This window comes from Prosopis cineraria, unplaced genomic scaffold, assembly GCF_029017545.1.
Source record: "Prosopis cineraria cultivar Desert tree isolate PC_DT_omini unplaced genomic scaffold, ASM2901754v1 PC12, whole genome shotgun sequence".
NCBI classification, from domain to species: domain Eukaryota; kingdom Viridiplantae; phylum Streptophyta; class Magnoliopsida; order Fabales; family Fabaceae; genus Prosopis; species Prosopis cineraria.
Window position 1 is genome coordinate 9766720 of NW_026555343.1, and position 17280 is coordinate 9783999.

Here is a 17280-nt window from a genome sequence, read left to right on the forward strand (position 1 = left end):
ATATCAAATTTTATATTATTGAAAATGTATCCTCTTTAGTAATTATACATTTAAAAGTATTTTTTATCATATATTATTCAAACAACTTTCAATTTGTCAAATTAATTTTTTTAAAAAAATTCAAACACAAATCTTGTTGCAGTAACTAATTTTTATTAAATAAAATTTTGACAAATAAATTTTTTCAAACTAAAAATCAAACGCACTTTAATTGTTGTTAATAACAATCTTGATGTCCCTATTGACCGACCTCCAGTTGTCCTTTTTTATTAGTAAAAGGGTGAATGTGTTAAGCTTGGGAAAATAACAATCAAGGATTGTTGGAGAAAATTTATATTAGTCAAGGACTAATTGTTGTCAAAGCTTGAATAGACTATTGTTAATTTAAAATGAATTGCTGTCAAAACCTGAATGAATACTTATTGATAAAAAATTAACTCAAATCAATAAGTATTAGTTCAAGTTTTGACAACAAGTGATCTTTAACTGATATAAATTTTCTCCAATAGTTCTTGATTAATATTTTTCCATTAAACTTTTGCATTATAATTGATATTGTAAAAAAAAATGTTTTTGCATTATTGAGATGATGTCACCTGCAAATTGTAAGTTTTTCATTTTATTTTATTTTTTTATTTTTATATCAGGCGTGTTCGAATCCTTAACCTCTACATATACCTAGCCCATATTTATCACTTGAGCTAGCTATCAAAGCTTGAGTTCATTTATTGTGTCCTATATTTCAAAACCCTTCTCTTGCATAGCAGCCAAAGGCGTATTTTTTTTCCCTGAATATAAGGCGAATTATATTAAAAGAAATGAAATGTGAATAATAAATTAAAAATTAATTAAAACCCTAGCATGGGCGCCAAGTGATAGAAGTTGGGGAGGAGAAATCAGAAAATAAACAAGAAATCAAAGGAGAAAAAAAGATCCTAATATACAGGGTTTTAAAAACCAGACCGAACCGGCCGGTTCAACCGGTTGAACCGGGAACTGGCTCCTGGTCCGGTTCGGTCGACCCTTAAAAACCGGTCAGCAGAGAACCGGTCAACAACCGGTTAAACCGGTCAAAAACCAGTAAAACTGGACAAAAACCGGACCGGTTCTCATGAAAGAACCGGAAAAAATTTAAAAAAAAATAAAAAATAAATTAAAATTAAAATTAAATTACATCTTTCTTGATATTTAAATGAAAAGCTTCAGTTATAATTAATATTAATTATGTATTTATCAATAAAAAAAATTATATTATCAAGCATCTATAATATATTTTTGAAAAAAAATGCATATTTAAATGTATTTTTTATTTAATTATGATATATAAATTAAAAATATATTAATTTAATATCAACCGGTTCGACCCCGGTTCGACCACGGTTCGACCAATGAACCGTGAACCAGTGCCTCGTCCGGTTCAATGACCGGTCCGGTTTTTAAAACCTTGCTAATATATCGTCATATTGATAATTGAATGCAAGCTGAATGAAGGATCTAGTTGGAAAAAGAATTTCGATTTGCAAGCTAATAAGAAAAAGGAGAAATCATTTCCAATGGAAAACAAAAAGAAAATCATTTAAGGTGATTTTATACATGTACAAAGAAGAATGTTAGACTTACCTGTAATTAATGAGGGTTGAACAAATACTTTGAAATTTTGTAAAGAAAGGCAGAGGAAGACAGAAAAAACACTCAAAAAAATTATTGAGCAGAACATTTCAGTAAACAATATATTCAAATATGTGATTGTTAATATAGCACAATAACATACTATACCTGTAGCTGACTCCACTTAATAATATTATACTAGTTGATGTTATTGTTTATCCAGCGGATCAATACATGGCATGGTTTAATTTCACCTTCTGCTAATAACCTTGTTTAATACTAGTTACACCGTAGCATGACTCTCAGAAGAAATGACAGAAGAAGAAGAAGAAGAAGAAGAAGAAGATTTCTCTACGTATAGACTTTTAAGCTATGTTGACATTTCTCTACGTATAGACTTTTAAGCTATGTACATCTTACAAAATATATCTCAAACAAAAACATTTCAAAGGTTCAATAAATTTAATCTCGGTCAGATATGTTGACGACCTTTTGTCTCCAGCAAGAAAATTTTGGATCACCCCCTTAGTTTATTCCCCACGCCTGCAAATTATCATAGGATTCAGTAACTCTTTTAAGGCCAAGGCAACAAAGATCAAACACTATTGTTTAAGACAATTATGTATGCTTCTTGGTGAATAGATATCATGAATGAGTAAACATCGAATCCAAAAAAGAATTGTAATTAATAGTCAATATAAACATCCAAATAAAAAGACAGGATTCTAAGGGAAAAGGGGTACCTGAATTCGGCCATCAGATGTTCCAATCGCCAAAATTTCTTCATTGTCGTCGATAGCCATGCAAGTGATCTTACCATTCGTACCAATCTGTAATGTATCAATTCTGTTATGTTTCTTCCTATCCCAAATTTCCACAGCTCCTCCCTTGCATCCTAAGTAAATTAATTCTGAGCTCAATGCCATCGTCCTCACTTCTGAAGCAGTTACAAGTGATCCAATCATGCTATAATTGGACTTTTTCCATATCTTGAATACAAATATAAAACAGAGTTAAATGATTAACTTCGGTACATCATTCACTGAAGCAGCATCTCAATTACTTTAGATTCTTTTTCATGCTACAAAACTCTAGACAACCCTTGGGCACAAGAACTGCCGTTTATTCCAAGAATCTAAATAAATTCTTGGGTGATGAAAGGAGAATGAAACTCTTGATTTTGAGTTATGAACTACTGTAAAATTATCGTCATTTAATAAGTTTGAATTAAGTTCATTTTAGAGGCAAAACTGATGTTTATTATGGGAATTATGCAACATTTTAACTGCTTACTTGGAAGTTTCATACTGGAACATAATTACGAGACTCTGGGAGAGGCAATTTGTTTAATTTTTTTATGTGTCCTTCTAAATATTTCCTCTAGATGATGGTAGTGATATGTCATGAAATTATAGTCTTGAGAAGGATACCTTTATAGCAACTCCATCCAGAGTAGAACTGGCTGCATATATATGTTCGCCATGTATCTGCAGGGCATAAACGGGATTTGCTTTACCAAGCAATCTTTTAGAACCACTTTGAATGGTATTGACAGTTCCTTTTTCCAAATCAATCTCCTGAAATTTCAAACAAGTATTATTTTCAAAAAGGCAAAAAGGATCAAAGTGGTTAAGACTGTCATAACTCCTTAAAACTTGTTACCTGAATACTGTTGTCGTGACATCCACAGTATAGTCTCTCTTGAGCAAGAGCCAAGCATCTGATGTATTTGTTACTGTTTAACAGCCTCAGTTCTCCATGCAATGATTGAACCTTATTAATTAACAACTTAGTTTTAGACTTTAGGTGAATAAATGATTTCTCTTTTTTCCACAAGTACATAAGAAATAATTGATAAGAATTACATTCGTTTGGGGGAGAAGAAGCATTAAGTTCACCAGAGATAAAACCGACTGAGACATTTACTTTTTAACGAAAAAATCAGATAGAGAAAAGTAATAAAGAAAATAGTGCAAAATGTAACTCATAGCAATTAAACAAGCAGGATGTACTAGTGTAACAGAAAGGCTTTTTCCTTATAAAAGGAAGACTGGTGGGGTGTTGTAATGGGATCAGGCATGCTAAGGGGTGGTCACATCAGACTCGTGGTCCATCAGATGAAAGAAGAAGAAGAAGGATTTATGATTTCATTTAATACCTTGACACCATTTCCCTGAGGAATGTAGCAAAATTTGTTGTTGGTTACAGCTAAATTATGAATATGATCTTTCATGTCATGCACTTGTACGCATTGTATTGCTGACTTTCCGATAGACCAGACCTGGTCATCAATGAAAAGAGAGTTTTATTGAGATGAAAGCATAACATTAGTTTTTTCTCCAAGGAAAAAAGAGAAAGCAGAGGGTATTACCTTAACAGATCGATCAAGTGAACCACTGTACAGTCTGTCAATAGATTCTAAAATTGACAAACTTGAAACAGCCTTCGTGTGTTCTTGCGTCTCTTGTATCAGATGGAATAAGCTCCCCCTCACTGTCCAGACCTTTAGAAATTACAAAGAATTTGTCAAATGAGCTTAAGTTTTTATATTGCACAAAGTTGTTAGACAAATTAGACTATAACATTTTGTTTTTTTCCAGATTCAGGAATAGATTCCCTTTAGTTAAGCATAAATCCATGTTCGAACATAACTGGGTCTTGCATGAACCCGGCACTTCCACTAACTACATATTGCTAGTTTGATCACATGAACAATGGTTAAAGTAAACATTGATTTAGTTTCAACTGATTATTTCAGTTATTCTAGTCGTTTGTTTCCAATACTTAAATCATTTGAGGTGCTCAAGAAATTTGTAATAGTTTAATTACCTTGATAGTTCCATCTGAATGACCTGAAAAAATTTTATCCTTGTGACAAATGACAGACAACACTTCTCCATTCTCACTGCAATCTACCTGAATTAACTCCTTATGCATCCAGATGCCCTGTTTCAATCAAGAACATTTACGTAGCTAACACAGTGGCTCTATTTTAAAACAATTTAATAATATAGAAAACTTACTGCTTTAGATTCATTCTCTTCAACCAAAAATTTGAGCATTTCAGATGCAAGGGGGGAGAATCTCTTTAGCTCTCTTAGACCTTTTAGGACATCCTTAGTGTAGGAAGAAAGATCAAGCAATGCGTCTGAAATTTACAATGTCAAGCACGCTCCTCATTTTCTTAATTTCTACCATAATGACAGACCTTCTTATATGCATCAGTAAACAACATAAAGTAAAACAATTGAATTTGAGGCTTAGAGCTTTATGCACATGGAAAAAGGAGAGTTGTTTGACATGGAACAAAATATAAAGATACCAAAATATTTATATAAATAAAGTCTGACATAAATTAGTTTGTTGCATTTTGTGTCTTACTTATTTTTCATATTTCCAGATGTAGTCAACCTGCTTTTCATTATTTCTCAAACAGAACTTTTTGTTCTAATAGAAACACATGGCTCATACAACTTACCAGGGTATTGAAGAAAGCTGTTTAAAGCAAGCATAGAAAGGACTCTATCTTCTGTGTCCTTAGAAGATTTTAATATAGATACAAAGTGCTTGAGCATGCAGACACAGGCTGCTCCTCGCGTTCCTGTATCAGGTAGAATGTTAAGCATGTATGTAAGCCATGTGGCTGACACAAAGCATGCTGAACTTAGTTGTGTACTTCGACTTTTCACGCCTTCAGCGAAAGCCTCGAAAAGGAGGCCAAACTCATGGCTAACTAAAACGGACGCAATTTTTCTCTCCCAATCATCAGCTGCCTTCTCTTCTTCCTGTTGATATCAAATGGAAAAGAAATTAATAATAAATGAGGAGACCAAAAGAATTATCTTTGTTATCAGGATGCCAAACCAAATATACGAGATTAAAAAAGACGTTTGCCTGGCAAATATCAGAAACTCAAAACCCAGTACTTAAAGATTTTAGAGAAATATACTGGATTCATTTCAAGTTCTCCGCTGATATGATCCATCTGATCAAGATTTCTATAATTTCCATTAACGCCTGCACGTTTAAGAAGGACTTCTCTAGTAAGAGGCTTCCCACTGAAGTTGAATCTTCCTTGCAATGACACTATTGTCTCAGCAGCTATTACTTGGGCAGCCGGGAAATCAGTGTTCCTGAGGCATGAAATAAGAGTATCTATAGACTCTTCACGGTATATACTCATCTTTCTTGGCTCTACCTGCACACAAAATTATGATTACAACTCCCTAGTACTAGTAGAGCATTTCAGCTTCTCAAGTTTTAAGGCATATCAATCACGCAACTGTTCCTTTCCATTCTAATATGTATGGTGAAATCAAACTTAATTTCCATCGAGAAGGATAGACAGATTCAAACCAGAAGATCAAGTTGGAGTAAGAGGCCAGCCACAACTGGACATTGGTCTTGAAGGGCTGTCTGCATATAAACGAGGAAGGTGTGCATTGTACTGAAAGAACCTTCTTCCTTTATAATGTGGAGGATTTGTTCATTGAATGTCCTCCTGAAGGAAACCAAAAGGTTGAATTAACCTATTAAGGAGCCCAAAATACATCAACTACAAAGTAAAGTAATATGTTTAACGCAACGATATATATGAACCAGATTTACCTATTTAATTTGACTAACTCAGAAAAAAATTGAATTATCTTAAAACGTTCTGCATCATTCGCCCCAACGAAGCTTTCCAAAATGGGAGAGAGCTCAACTCTTTCAGCAATGACGTGCCTGCAAGTTCCATCCTCCTGGATGCATCTTAATAAGATCTCTGCTGCAGCAATCCTCTCCTCTGCCCACTCAGCTCGAAAACTGCCAATTATATATCCAATTACTCTATTAGTTATCAAAGTCTTGGCTACTGAAGATGCAATTCTCTCCTCATTGCTTCCAAGAATCCGTGCCAGTAAAAGTACCACAGCTGACTTTGGCTTTATGCACATCTTAAGCAAGTCCTCCTCTTTCTTATCAAAAACTGTTATGAGAGACTCCAGCATGGCCATTTCTGCAAGAGTCGTAGTAGGAGGTTTCAGAAGATATATTAGTACAACAGCCTCGGTCAAGCCTTTCTTGAAAAGTGCCATAATACATTCTACATCAGAGTCCACTTGGGTAAGAGTCTGAATAACAGCATTGTCTCTAGTACCCATCTCAGCCAGAAGAAAAACTGTTACTTGAAGCACCTGGGGATCAACAGAATTAAATAGAATTTCCATAAACCCATTAATGATTGGAGGTTTGGATAGCATGCTTTGGATATCCACTCCCAGGTTTACTTCTTTCCATAATTGCTCAATTTGAAGCACAGCCATCTCAGACTCCTCGAGGACCTCTGACATATACAGCTTGTTGATTGCATGTCGTAACTCACGAATCATCCCATCAACATTGGCCTGTGTTATAACACTATTAGGAGAAGTTGAAGGCATTGTTGACTTGATTTCTACTTCAGTTTCAGCATGTAGACTGTCAGATGGAGATGGAGATGGGATTGAATTGGGATTCTGTTCTTTCCAACTTGCAATTAGTCGTTTGAGCACATAATTTGTTTTAGGAAGTTGGGTATTTTGCAGCTTCTGGCGAGTGATTGGACAGGTTGAGTTCCCCCTGTTAAACCACTCTTCGATGGCTTTCCGTTCATATGTCTGACCTGTCTCAAGAGTCACTGGATCATCAAAGAGATTGCTAGTTATTGGGCAGACAAAGTCCTTGGGAGGCATACATTTTTCGTTTCTATGCGGCTGGTGATCATAATCTGCCATGGCATAATCTGGGGAACTAGAAACATGAAGAATCCAAGTTTGAGAACACACAGCAAACAACAAAACTATGATAAATGAATATTTCTATGGCATACCGTCCAGGTTCTGATTCTTGGATTTGGCTTCGTCGAGGCTTCAGTGATACCATCATGTTGTCTTTTTCCTACGGGACATAACTTCACTGCTTCAAAACATAAACTATTATAGCTAGCTTAGTGAATTCAGTCCGCATTGCATTTTGCTCTTCTTGTAAGTATTGATTACCTCAGTTTCTGCTTCAGATTCTGACGAATAGCAAGGCATATTTTCATCCACCGAAGGCTCAGTTCCAGCGTCTATGTCTGAATGGGATGGTAAGGACAGATTTTTAGAAGATTCTTGGTGTTTGAGAATTTTAGGAGAGACTCTTTGAGGATAAAATGGTGCATTCAACCACTTGGCGCTGAAACTGCTACTCGAGAGTGCCGTTTCGGTCCATATTGGCTGCTGTCACGGGAAAAATTAAAATTTAAAAAAGGAGAAAAGTCGAGGAGGGATCCCATTAAAAAATTAATATCAAATTAAATTTTTTTTATAATTAAAGTTTTTAACTTTAATATCTGTTTCAATACTAAAATTTTTAATTTAATATTCCATCCGTCTTAAATTATAAGATACTTTTAAATAAAATTTTACATATTAATAAACTTCATTAAATACACTTAACAACCTTATTTTTTCAAAACAAAAAATAAACTTCTCAAAATATCCATAATTTAATATAATGAAAAAAAATGATGAAAATTAATTATAAAGAGAGAAATGATAATATTAAAATTGGAGTATTTAATAAAATATTAATATACTCAAAGTATCTTATATTTTGAGATGAAAAAACTCCTTCAAAATTGCCTTATAATTTGGGACAGAGAGAGTATTAATTTTTTATGAGGTCCCTATTTGTACTTCTCTTTTAAAAAAAGTAATGTGTATATCCTTTATCATATTGATTAAATAATTAATAGCTTTATAAAAATTAGAGAAAATGATAATAAAATCATCTCAAATTATGTAAATGACAATCTAATCCCTTAAAATGTCATAATTTCATTCTATGTTAATAAATTTTAAAATAAAAAATTATTTTATCAAAACAACAAGTCAAGTTACAACTTTTGCTTAAGAAATAATAACTTTTATTTTGCAAGTCACAAGAGTTAAACAATAAACCATAGTATTATTAAAAAATAAATTCTCAAAACAATAAGTCTCAATCACAATTTTTACTTAAAAAATAATAATTTTTATTCTGTAAATTGTAATAGTTATACAAAAAATTACAGTTTATCAAGTGTAATTTATATTATTAAAAAATTTTTCACAATAATAAGCTCCAATCACAATTTTTATTTAATAAATAATAATTTTTATTTAAAAAATTGTAAGAATTGAATAAAAAATCATAATTTATCAATAAAAATAAAATAAACTTTTTAATTTAAAATTTATTAATAAATTTTTTTTATAAATTTAAATAAAATTATAGTATTTTAAAAAATTAAATTATTATTTATATAATTGTTAAGACTTTTATTGTTATTTTTTCAAAAATATATGTATAAATGAAAAGCAACTTAGAAAAATATAACAAAAGTAAGTACAACATTACATTATACCGTCCGTTCTTAAACAAAGGCACACTTGTTTCCGCTGTCTCCCCTTGGCTATGCTCGACTTCTGCATCTTCTCTATCGCTCTTCAGAACCGACAATGGCGGACTGGTTGACGAGTCCCCGTTATTATTCACCAAAACTTCTTTGAAGTACTCGGCAATAATCCTGCAATTATCATCAATAGCCTCTTCGTAGTCTCTCTCCAATTCCCTTAGCTTTGAAGCTTGATCATTGCTCATCTGCGACAAAGATTTCGTGGAGGGCAAGACGACATATTCATCCGAAATTGAATAATCGTCTGGGTAGCGCGCTGAATTTTCTGATGTAGATGGCAGTATTCTCGCTCTTTGTTCATCGAAGGATCGGAAAACTGGGAGGAGGTGGAGAGAAAACAGCTGCTCGTAGAGAATCGGAGCGATTTCCGATCGGGCCAACGAAGGGCTTAAATAGAAGGTTTGAAGAAGACTTAAGGCGGCTTCAAGTTGGCGCTTGTTGATCATGTATATGAGAGAGAGAAGGAAAGAGGAAACCGGGTTTTGAGGTAGAGGAAGGAGGAGCTTCTCGGCGAGGTTGAGGGAGGAGGATCGAATGGCGGGATTGGAGACAGAGATACCATTATCGAGAGTATCGGCGGCGAAATTGAGGTGTTTGAGGGTGATTTGGCTGGAGATTTGAGACTCACGAAGGAGGGTGGAAATGAGGCGGCGTCGGAGCTGGGAATGCAAGAGGACGTCGGAGATGAAGGCGGAGGTGTGTTGAAGGATCTGAGAAGAAGTGGTGGTGGTGTGTTGGTGGTGGTTGAGATGGACATGGCGGTGGTGGAAGCGAGAGGAGCAAGGAGAGGCTTTGGAGGATGAAGACAATGGAGTTTGGAGTCACAATATTGGAGGCTTCTTTCATTAGTATCGGTAATAGCAATTCAATTTGCCGGCGCGAAAAGTCTCAGCAAGGACGGGCAGACGACTGACTCTGATATGACCACTTTGCATTTTTTTTAATATGCATGCAAGAATTATTCCGCAATATTACTATTTAATATTGAACAATGTTTTTAAAAGGGGACCAACCGGCCGGTTGGATCGAAAATCAATCATTGGTACGATCCAATTAATGTTCAAAACAATGGACTGGCTGAAACGGTCAAGAATCAGTAAACTGATCAACAAACTGAGAAGACCGAAAAAGGTGACCGGATGACTGGTTCAAGAGGTGTAAGAGATTCAAGCTGAAAAAATAAGAGGGAAGAGGCTTAGAGGAAATGTGAAGATGAAAAAAGAAAAGATATTTATAAAAAATCAAGGAAAAAAAAGAGAGATTTTATAATAAACCACCACCTTAGGTATGTCTTTCCTGTCACAAAACTATCTGATCGACCCTGAAATCATCTGATGCCAAGAGCCTCAAAATCCTCCACCTCATGATAGCCACGGCCGCAGAGGAAAGGAGAAAATGGGGTTGGGGGCTTTTTGTCTTTTGTTATTATATGAAGGATATTAGAAGCATATTCTCTCTCCATGTGCAGCATCTCATTATTATATTATTAATATAAAGAAACATAACTTTAATTTCTACATTTTCCTTGCGAATATTATTGGTCATTACATTTTTTTTAATATTTTAAATTTTTTATTTTTTTTAATGTTTTAAGTCTGAACAAAGAATCTTATCTTAAAAGGATTTAAAACATAAAAATAAAAGTATAAAAATTTAAATATTAAAAAGTATAAAAATTAATAGCAAAACACGAGTGAAATATAAGAATTCAAATTTATGTTTTTCTTTTTTTAGATAAACCAAAATTATATTTTTCTATTAATATGTTAAATAGAGCATGGAGAAAAGAAGCAATGAAGCAACGTCCGTCATGATATTAAAAAGGAACAACATAAAAAAAAATGATATTAAAAAGGAACCATAAAAAAAAATGTGAAAAGAAGCAACAGGAGTACAGGATAATACAAAAATTATTTATATTTATTTCATGGACAGTGCAAACATTTTGATGAAAAGATTAACATTAATACCATTAAATGTTAATTTTTTGGATAATCAAGGAAATTTTATTAAATTCTATTTTATACTGTAAAAAATGAAGTGGATGAAATAAAAATATATTAAAATATTAGTTTTTATGATTTTGTATGAACTTATTTGTGACATAGATGTATATATATTATTAAAAATATTTAAAATAATTATATTTGGTTCAACCATGATTTGACCCCAATCAAACTATTAACTCTTGAAATCAATGCATTGTTTATTTAATGATTGGTGTAATCTTTTAAAACTCTAGATATTTAAAGCTTTTTTTTATCACGTCTATGATGAGAGTTCCATGATGAGTGAAGTAATTTTTATGTGCAAAAGAAAATTATTGTAGAGCAACTTCAATAGTGACACGTCACTTTATATTAATTTAAATCATTTATAATTTTTTTTATTCGTATTTTTTATATATTGGTATATACATATTTCATGTGTCAGGCCCCTTTTTTATTTTCTTATAAAACTAGATTAACTCTCTGCGTGAGGGAAAGGAGATTAATTTTTAAAAGAACAAAAATCCTATAAATTAGAAGAAGGGTGATATAAAATCTATGAATTGTAGTTTATATATACAATGATAATAATTGGAAGTGTATCATACCTCACAATAATAGCTATTCATTTTCACCTCTCAAAATAATATTCAAAATGGCTCAAAGGGGAAAAAGTAATAGTCTCATTATGTTTTACTTGATTAAATTATATCTTTATTATGTTTAATCATATATATTTATTGATATTCAATGGTTAAATGTGAGTTTTCAAATCAACACACCTTTATATAATATAAAATTTTTTAACTATTTATACTATTATAAGTTATAAATTATAAATAAAAGTGTTAAAGATCATTTTTATCCCCTAACTTTACCAAAGCATCATTAGAGATTCTAAACTCAATTATGGGGTATTTTTTATCTCTCAACATTAAATATTCCCTTCTTTATTATCTTGATAAAAACATTTAATGTCTATTAGTCATTAATGAATCCCACTATTTTGTAAATATTTTTATTGATTTAAGAGTCATTTTTGTCCTTAATTTTTATTCAGAGTCAATGAACACCTTCAACTTAAATATTTTATAATAAAAATATAATTAAAAATATAATGTGAGATCCATTAATTATTGAGAGGATCTTTAAAGTTGAGAAGCAAAATTGATTATAGTTGAGCTTCGAATCCCTAGTCATCTTTAGTTAATAAAATTGAGGGGTGAAAATAATCATTAATTCTAAATAAAACAGAAGAGATGAGGGGCATTTTGGAGATTTCATTGACTTCGAAGTGTGGAGGAACCCAGGCAGGCCGCCTTGCCGGCCAAATTGACCGTTACAAGGAACCATACATTCACATCATCACATGTTCATCGCATTGAATTGAAGCCGTGATTCAATCCGTCCGTGTTCCTCGCTTTCACTTTCACTGTCAAGTTGTACGATTTTTTGTATTTTTACTCCTCGAGCTCTCCCACGCGTCTTCTCTTGTTTTTTTTTTTTCTTTTCTTTTTCTATTGACTAGTATTTGGAAAATGTGGAGTATTATATCACCTCTCACTTACATTAATCCGAACCCTTGTAGGATTTTTATAATCAACAATGACTGAGGATTAACCAACAATGACTGACCTCATGAATATCTTAAGAATGCTCTTGGTATATATAATTATTTATTAAGTAAATGAGTAAATTATTTTTTTTTTAAACTTTAGGTTAAGTAGTACCAAAGATTTTGAATTTATTTTTTGTGTAAATTGCTCCCTCTCAACTTTTAAAAATAGTATAATTTGACCTTACCATTAACTGAAGTTAATTGTGACTGTTATTTGACAAAAAATGATGTCAAAAATTATATAAAAAGTGACAAAAAATTACAATAAAGGACTTGAAAATTGCAAATAAAGACCAAAAAAATTACATGAAAGAATAAAAAAAATTGATCCTTTTTTATAATTTTTAAAGTCTACTTTTATCATTTATGGTCAACTAACTATTAAAGTTAATTTTTGTTAATAATAGGGACTAAATTGTATTGTTTTTAAAAGTTGAGGAAAGAATTTTCACAATAAACAAATTTAAGGTTTTTGATATTATTGAACCCAAAATTCAGACAATAATTTGCTCATTAACCCTTATTTATTTAATGCAATTTCATCAAACTTGAGACTTTGAGATAAAACTAATCAATTTTCACACACCTTTTTCTTTTTTAAAAAATCCTACTAGCTAGCATTCTACGTAAATTCCATTACGTTTCTTTCCGCGTAGCTGTTTTTGGTGTGTGTGTGTGTGTGTGATTTTTAAGTGTCCCTCTCTATCGTCTTCAGTCTTGTTTTTTTGATTGGGATAAATAAGTTATTTGCCCTAGGTTTCGCGCTGCCTCGTTCTGTATTGTGATTCAGGTCATGCATATACTTTCGTTCGATGTTCAAAACATAATATGCAGAGTACGCATCTTTCTCATTGACTCTTACGACTCCTGATATTCTAGCAATAATCTAGCTCCTCTTGCATTCTATGATTCTGCGCATATTTTTTAATCACCTTTTTTAAACAGTTTCTCCGCGCATCTACTGTACCTTCATGCAAATTTATTTTTATTTTTGAATTTAATATTTCATACTTTTTAATAAAAATAAATATGATATTATTCTATAATATTAACTAAATTTAGTTTGAATTTCGATATATATATATATATAATATATATTTGAATACATAAACAGTCACGGCGGCAGAGGAAAGAAGGACATGAATGGAGTTAGGGTTTTTGTCTTTTGGTATTATGGGATTACCGAACTAGGAAAATAAAACTGGAGGAAGCAATTTTTTTCATGTGCAGGCATCATATCCCAGCGTCGAGCAAAAATAAAAAACAAAAACAAACAAAAACAAAAACAAAGACAAAACAAAATAAAAAACAAAAAGAAAAACGACAGGCGAGAAGACTTTGATATGAGAGGAAAATAAAAAAATATTTATTATTTATTTCGTGGACTTTTGCAAAAATTTTGATGAAAAGATTAGCATAAATACAATTTTGAAAAAATAACCTTATTCTTTGTAGAAAAATATTTGTATATAATAAAATTTAATATTTTAATATATTATTTATATAATTTTTATTATATGTTTCTTATTAAATAAAAATTAACGTTAAATTCTTTTATCTGACGGATAGCCAAAAAATATTTTGTTTCAATTTTAATTTTAATTTATTATATTATTAAATATATAAATAATCTAAGTTTTAAAAGGGGAGGAAAATTTAATTAAATGGAGAGAGGCAACAGGTAGGAAATGAAAAGATTCATGGGTGAGCTTGACAATTGAGTTTTCTTTTTAAAATATTTTTATATTTAGATAGAAAAGTTGAAAATAAAAAACTGTGAGTCTCACATGTAATTTTCCTCTCAATTTCCTCTCCCTCTCGTTTTTTCTCTCCTTTGTCAAGCAGGAGAAAAATAACATTTTCTACCAAGCACAATATTAGTGTTTGGCAAAAATTTTAATATAAACCCAATACATCACATCATTTTTAGTTTATCTGATAAAAATATAATATAACATGTCATATAGTTATAATTATAAAGATAAATTTATTCTGTGATGAGATGATATAAAGAGCCTTTTTATTTTCTATTTTCTTTTTCTTCCCCCCCCCCTCCTCATTCCATTGTAATCGTCTCACACAGTAATTGAAGCATAATTTTATCAGAAAGCACATGCTTCCTGCACATGATCTTATTCACAATGGATTATTACACTTGGACAATACGTATTTAAGTGTGTATGTATAGGCCTTTCATGCACCATAATCTTTCTCGAACACACGACAAAAGGGTTATCATCATTAGTGATAACCAAACGCCTGTTGATTCCAACATTGTCACCTGAAATGCCCACATCTCCAGGAAAATCATCATCAATGGTACAAAAAAACAAGCTTATAAGCGACAACCCCTTTGGGACCCCACGGTGCTTGTCACACCTTAAAAATAGAAAGTGATTAGCATGAGGTACTACATCATGCATCCCCATGATCCTCAAATCAAAAGTTCATTCCATTTCTAAAATGTAATTGAATTTATATTAAAATTTTAATGCTTTTGATGCTAATCATTATAGCAAAATCTTTAATATTTTGAAGAAATTTTGATAGAATTTTCCCCATAAATAAAACCTCTTGAAAATTTTTCAATACATTGTTTCAAATAAAATATCATATAATTTAAGAGCTAAGCTCTTTTTAGACAACAGACGAAATTTATAACAAATAAAGACCCTATGAGGAATTTCAATTAACTTTCCACCTAGCATGTCTAAAAGTTTCTCAAGAGTTGGCTAGAGGATCAACATCAGCTGAGGTATCTTAGACTAAAATAATTTCTCAATGAATAACGTCTCAATAATAGATAATTGAACATGAATAAAAAGAAAGTTTGAGATAATTATGTTAGCTAAAGAGACAACGATCTTATTAAAAATTTAATAAACTTTTGGAATAAAAGGGCTCTATATAACTTTAAATAAAATCTTGAACCATTAAATTTTTATCAAATATTATTGTCACTTGATTTCAAGAAAGAAAATAAAAAAAATTAATTATAAATAAATTACTAATTAAAACCAATGGGAATATAATATATCAAATAATAAAATTATATATTTATAGGAACTTATCAGAGCAATTAACAAATGTGGACATAAAGTCTCTAAGAATAATAATCAAATATGGCTTATGTCACAAAAACAAACATTGATATACAGCCCACGAGGGTAAAAAACCAAAGTAGTTTGAGCTATGCAAAACCACCACCTTATCTCCCCCTTTAATTTCTCCCAGACCAAAATCCATGCTCGATGCCCAACTCACCAAGCCAAATGTAAGCTAGTTCAAGCAATTAAGTGCCATTCATAGATCAAATGAGGGCATACTATGTATATTTATTTCCAAACAATAAGTCTCCCAGATAACCTCCCACATAGAACAATTCATGCACATATGATTTCCAAAAAATTATAAATTCTAGACGATATTGCATATTTTTCAAACATCAAAATTTCATAATGAAACATAATTATATATCAATCAATTTTTCGTCTCACTAGCAATTTATTTCCAAACAATGATTACACACAACACGCACTACACAATAACATTTGTAAAGCATATATTTTCCAAACAACACTTAATTTAAATAAAATATACACAACTAATCGCACAAGATACACTACAACCTAGTAGTAAAGATTACCTGTGCTCCTAACAAGCAAGTTTTCTTGGATAAGTGAATTATCACAACCAACAACACTAACACCCACACTTTACATAATATTTAATACCAAACATAATTAATATTGGGATTAAATACTAATCTCAATATAATCCTAATATAATGACCTTAAATTTTAAATTGGACAAAATTTTTCTCTCATGAATATTTTATTTAAAATAAGTTTTATAACAAGTAGAGAGTAGGAGTTTTAGTAAACTTATACTAGAAAATATTTTTTTGAAGATCAAGAGTTCAAATTTATCTAGCAAAAGTTTGAATTTATTTGGTTTCAAATTATAGAGAAACGTTTTTGTCCATTTTTGTAACTTTCCCTTGTGCCCTCCCTGGTAATTTTCTTTATGCTTTATTTTGTAATTTTTCCAACACTTCTTTGATCAGATTTTTATATCTGTCGTGTGAGGAAAGAAAACACCGCATTATCACCGATGTTGTGCTCTTCTTCCTTCTTCACTGTCGAACTCTTCTTCCTCCTCCTTCTCAGTCATGTTTCCTCGTTCCTCACCATCGGTCTGTGTCGTCCTCACTGCTGCACTCTTCTTCATCTTCGTTTGTCCATTGTAGTTGGTAAGTAGCTGCATTTTTCTTTCTCTGTCGTTGCCCTCTGCTTCATCACTGGTCCGAGCCAGCATGTGTGTGTGAGTGCTCTTCAATTTCCTTTCTTCTTCAGCTGCTATAAAAGTGAGCCTTCAAACCATTATTCTTTGTGATTTTGTCGAGCATATGTGGGTAATTTAGTGAATAAGGTTGCAAACTCTTCTCTTATGCGTGCTGTAATGGATATTGCTGTGAAATTTCTCATGCTTTGTGCTGTCATATATGCTTGAACGTAAAAAGGGAAATTGATTCAGGCTGAAGTTTTTGTATAAAGAACAAGATGATGATGGTATGGATTTGAGTTTTGGTTGAACTTGATCTG

The 17280-nt window shown here is 31.8% G+C and overlaps 1 protein-coding gene across 1 annotated transcript; it reads right to left on the bottom strand.

The window, feature by feature from the left end:
- Window positions 1-1936: 1936 nt before the first annotated feature.
- LOC129289069 (putative E3 ubiquitin-protein ligase LIN-1) lies at window positions 1937-16993 on the bottom strand. The gene is made up of 18 exons (XM_054925889.1): window positions 16788-16993; window positions 10084-10147; window positions 9013-9885; window positions 7629-7850; window positions 7460-7527; window positions 6217-7380; window positions 5965-6109; window positions 5558-5806; window positions 5285-5393; window positions 5087-5209; window positions 4632-4756; window positions 4438-4554; window positions 3980-4111; window positions 3767-3889; window positions 3271-3381; window positions 3039-3185; window positions 2352-2597; window positions 1937-2151 (listed from the first exon to the last, which is right to left on the bottom strand). The coding sequence occupies exons 1-18, from the start codon at window positions 16991-16993 to the stop codon at window positions 2134-2136; spliced, it is 4242 nt and encodes a 1413-aa protein (XP_054781864.1). The 3' UTR covers window positions 1937-2133.
- Between the last annotated feature and the right edge of the window lie 287 nt (window positions 16994-17280).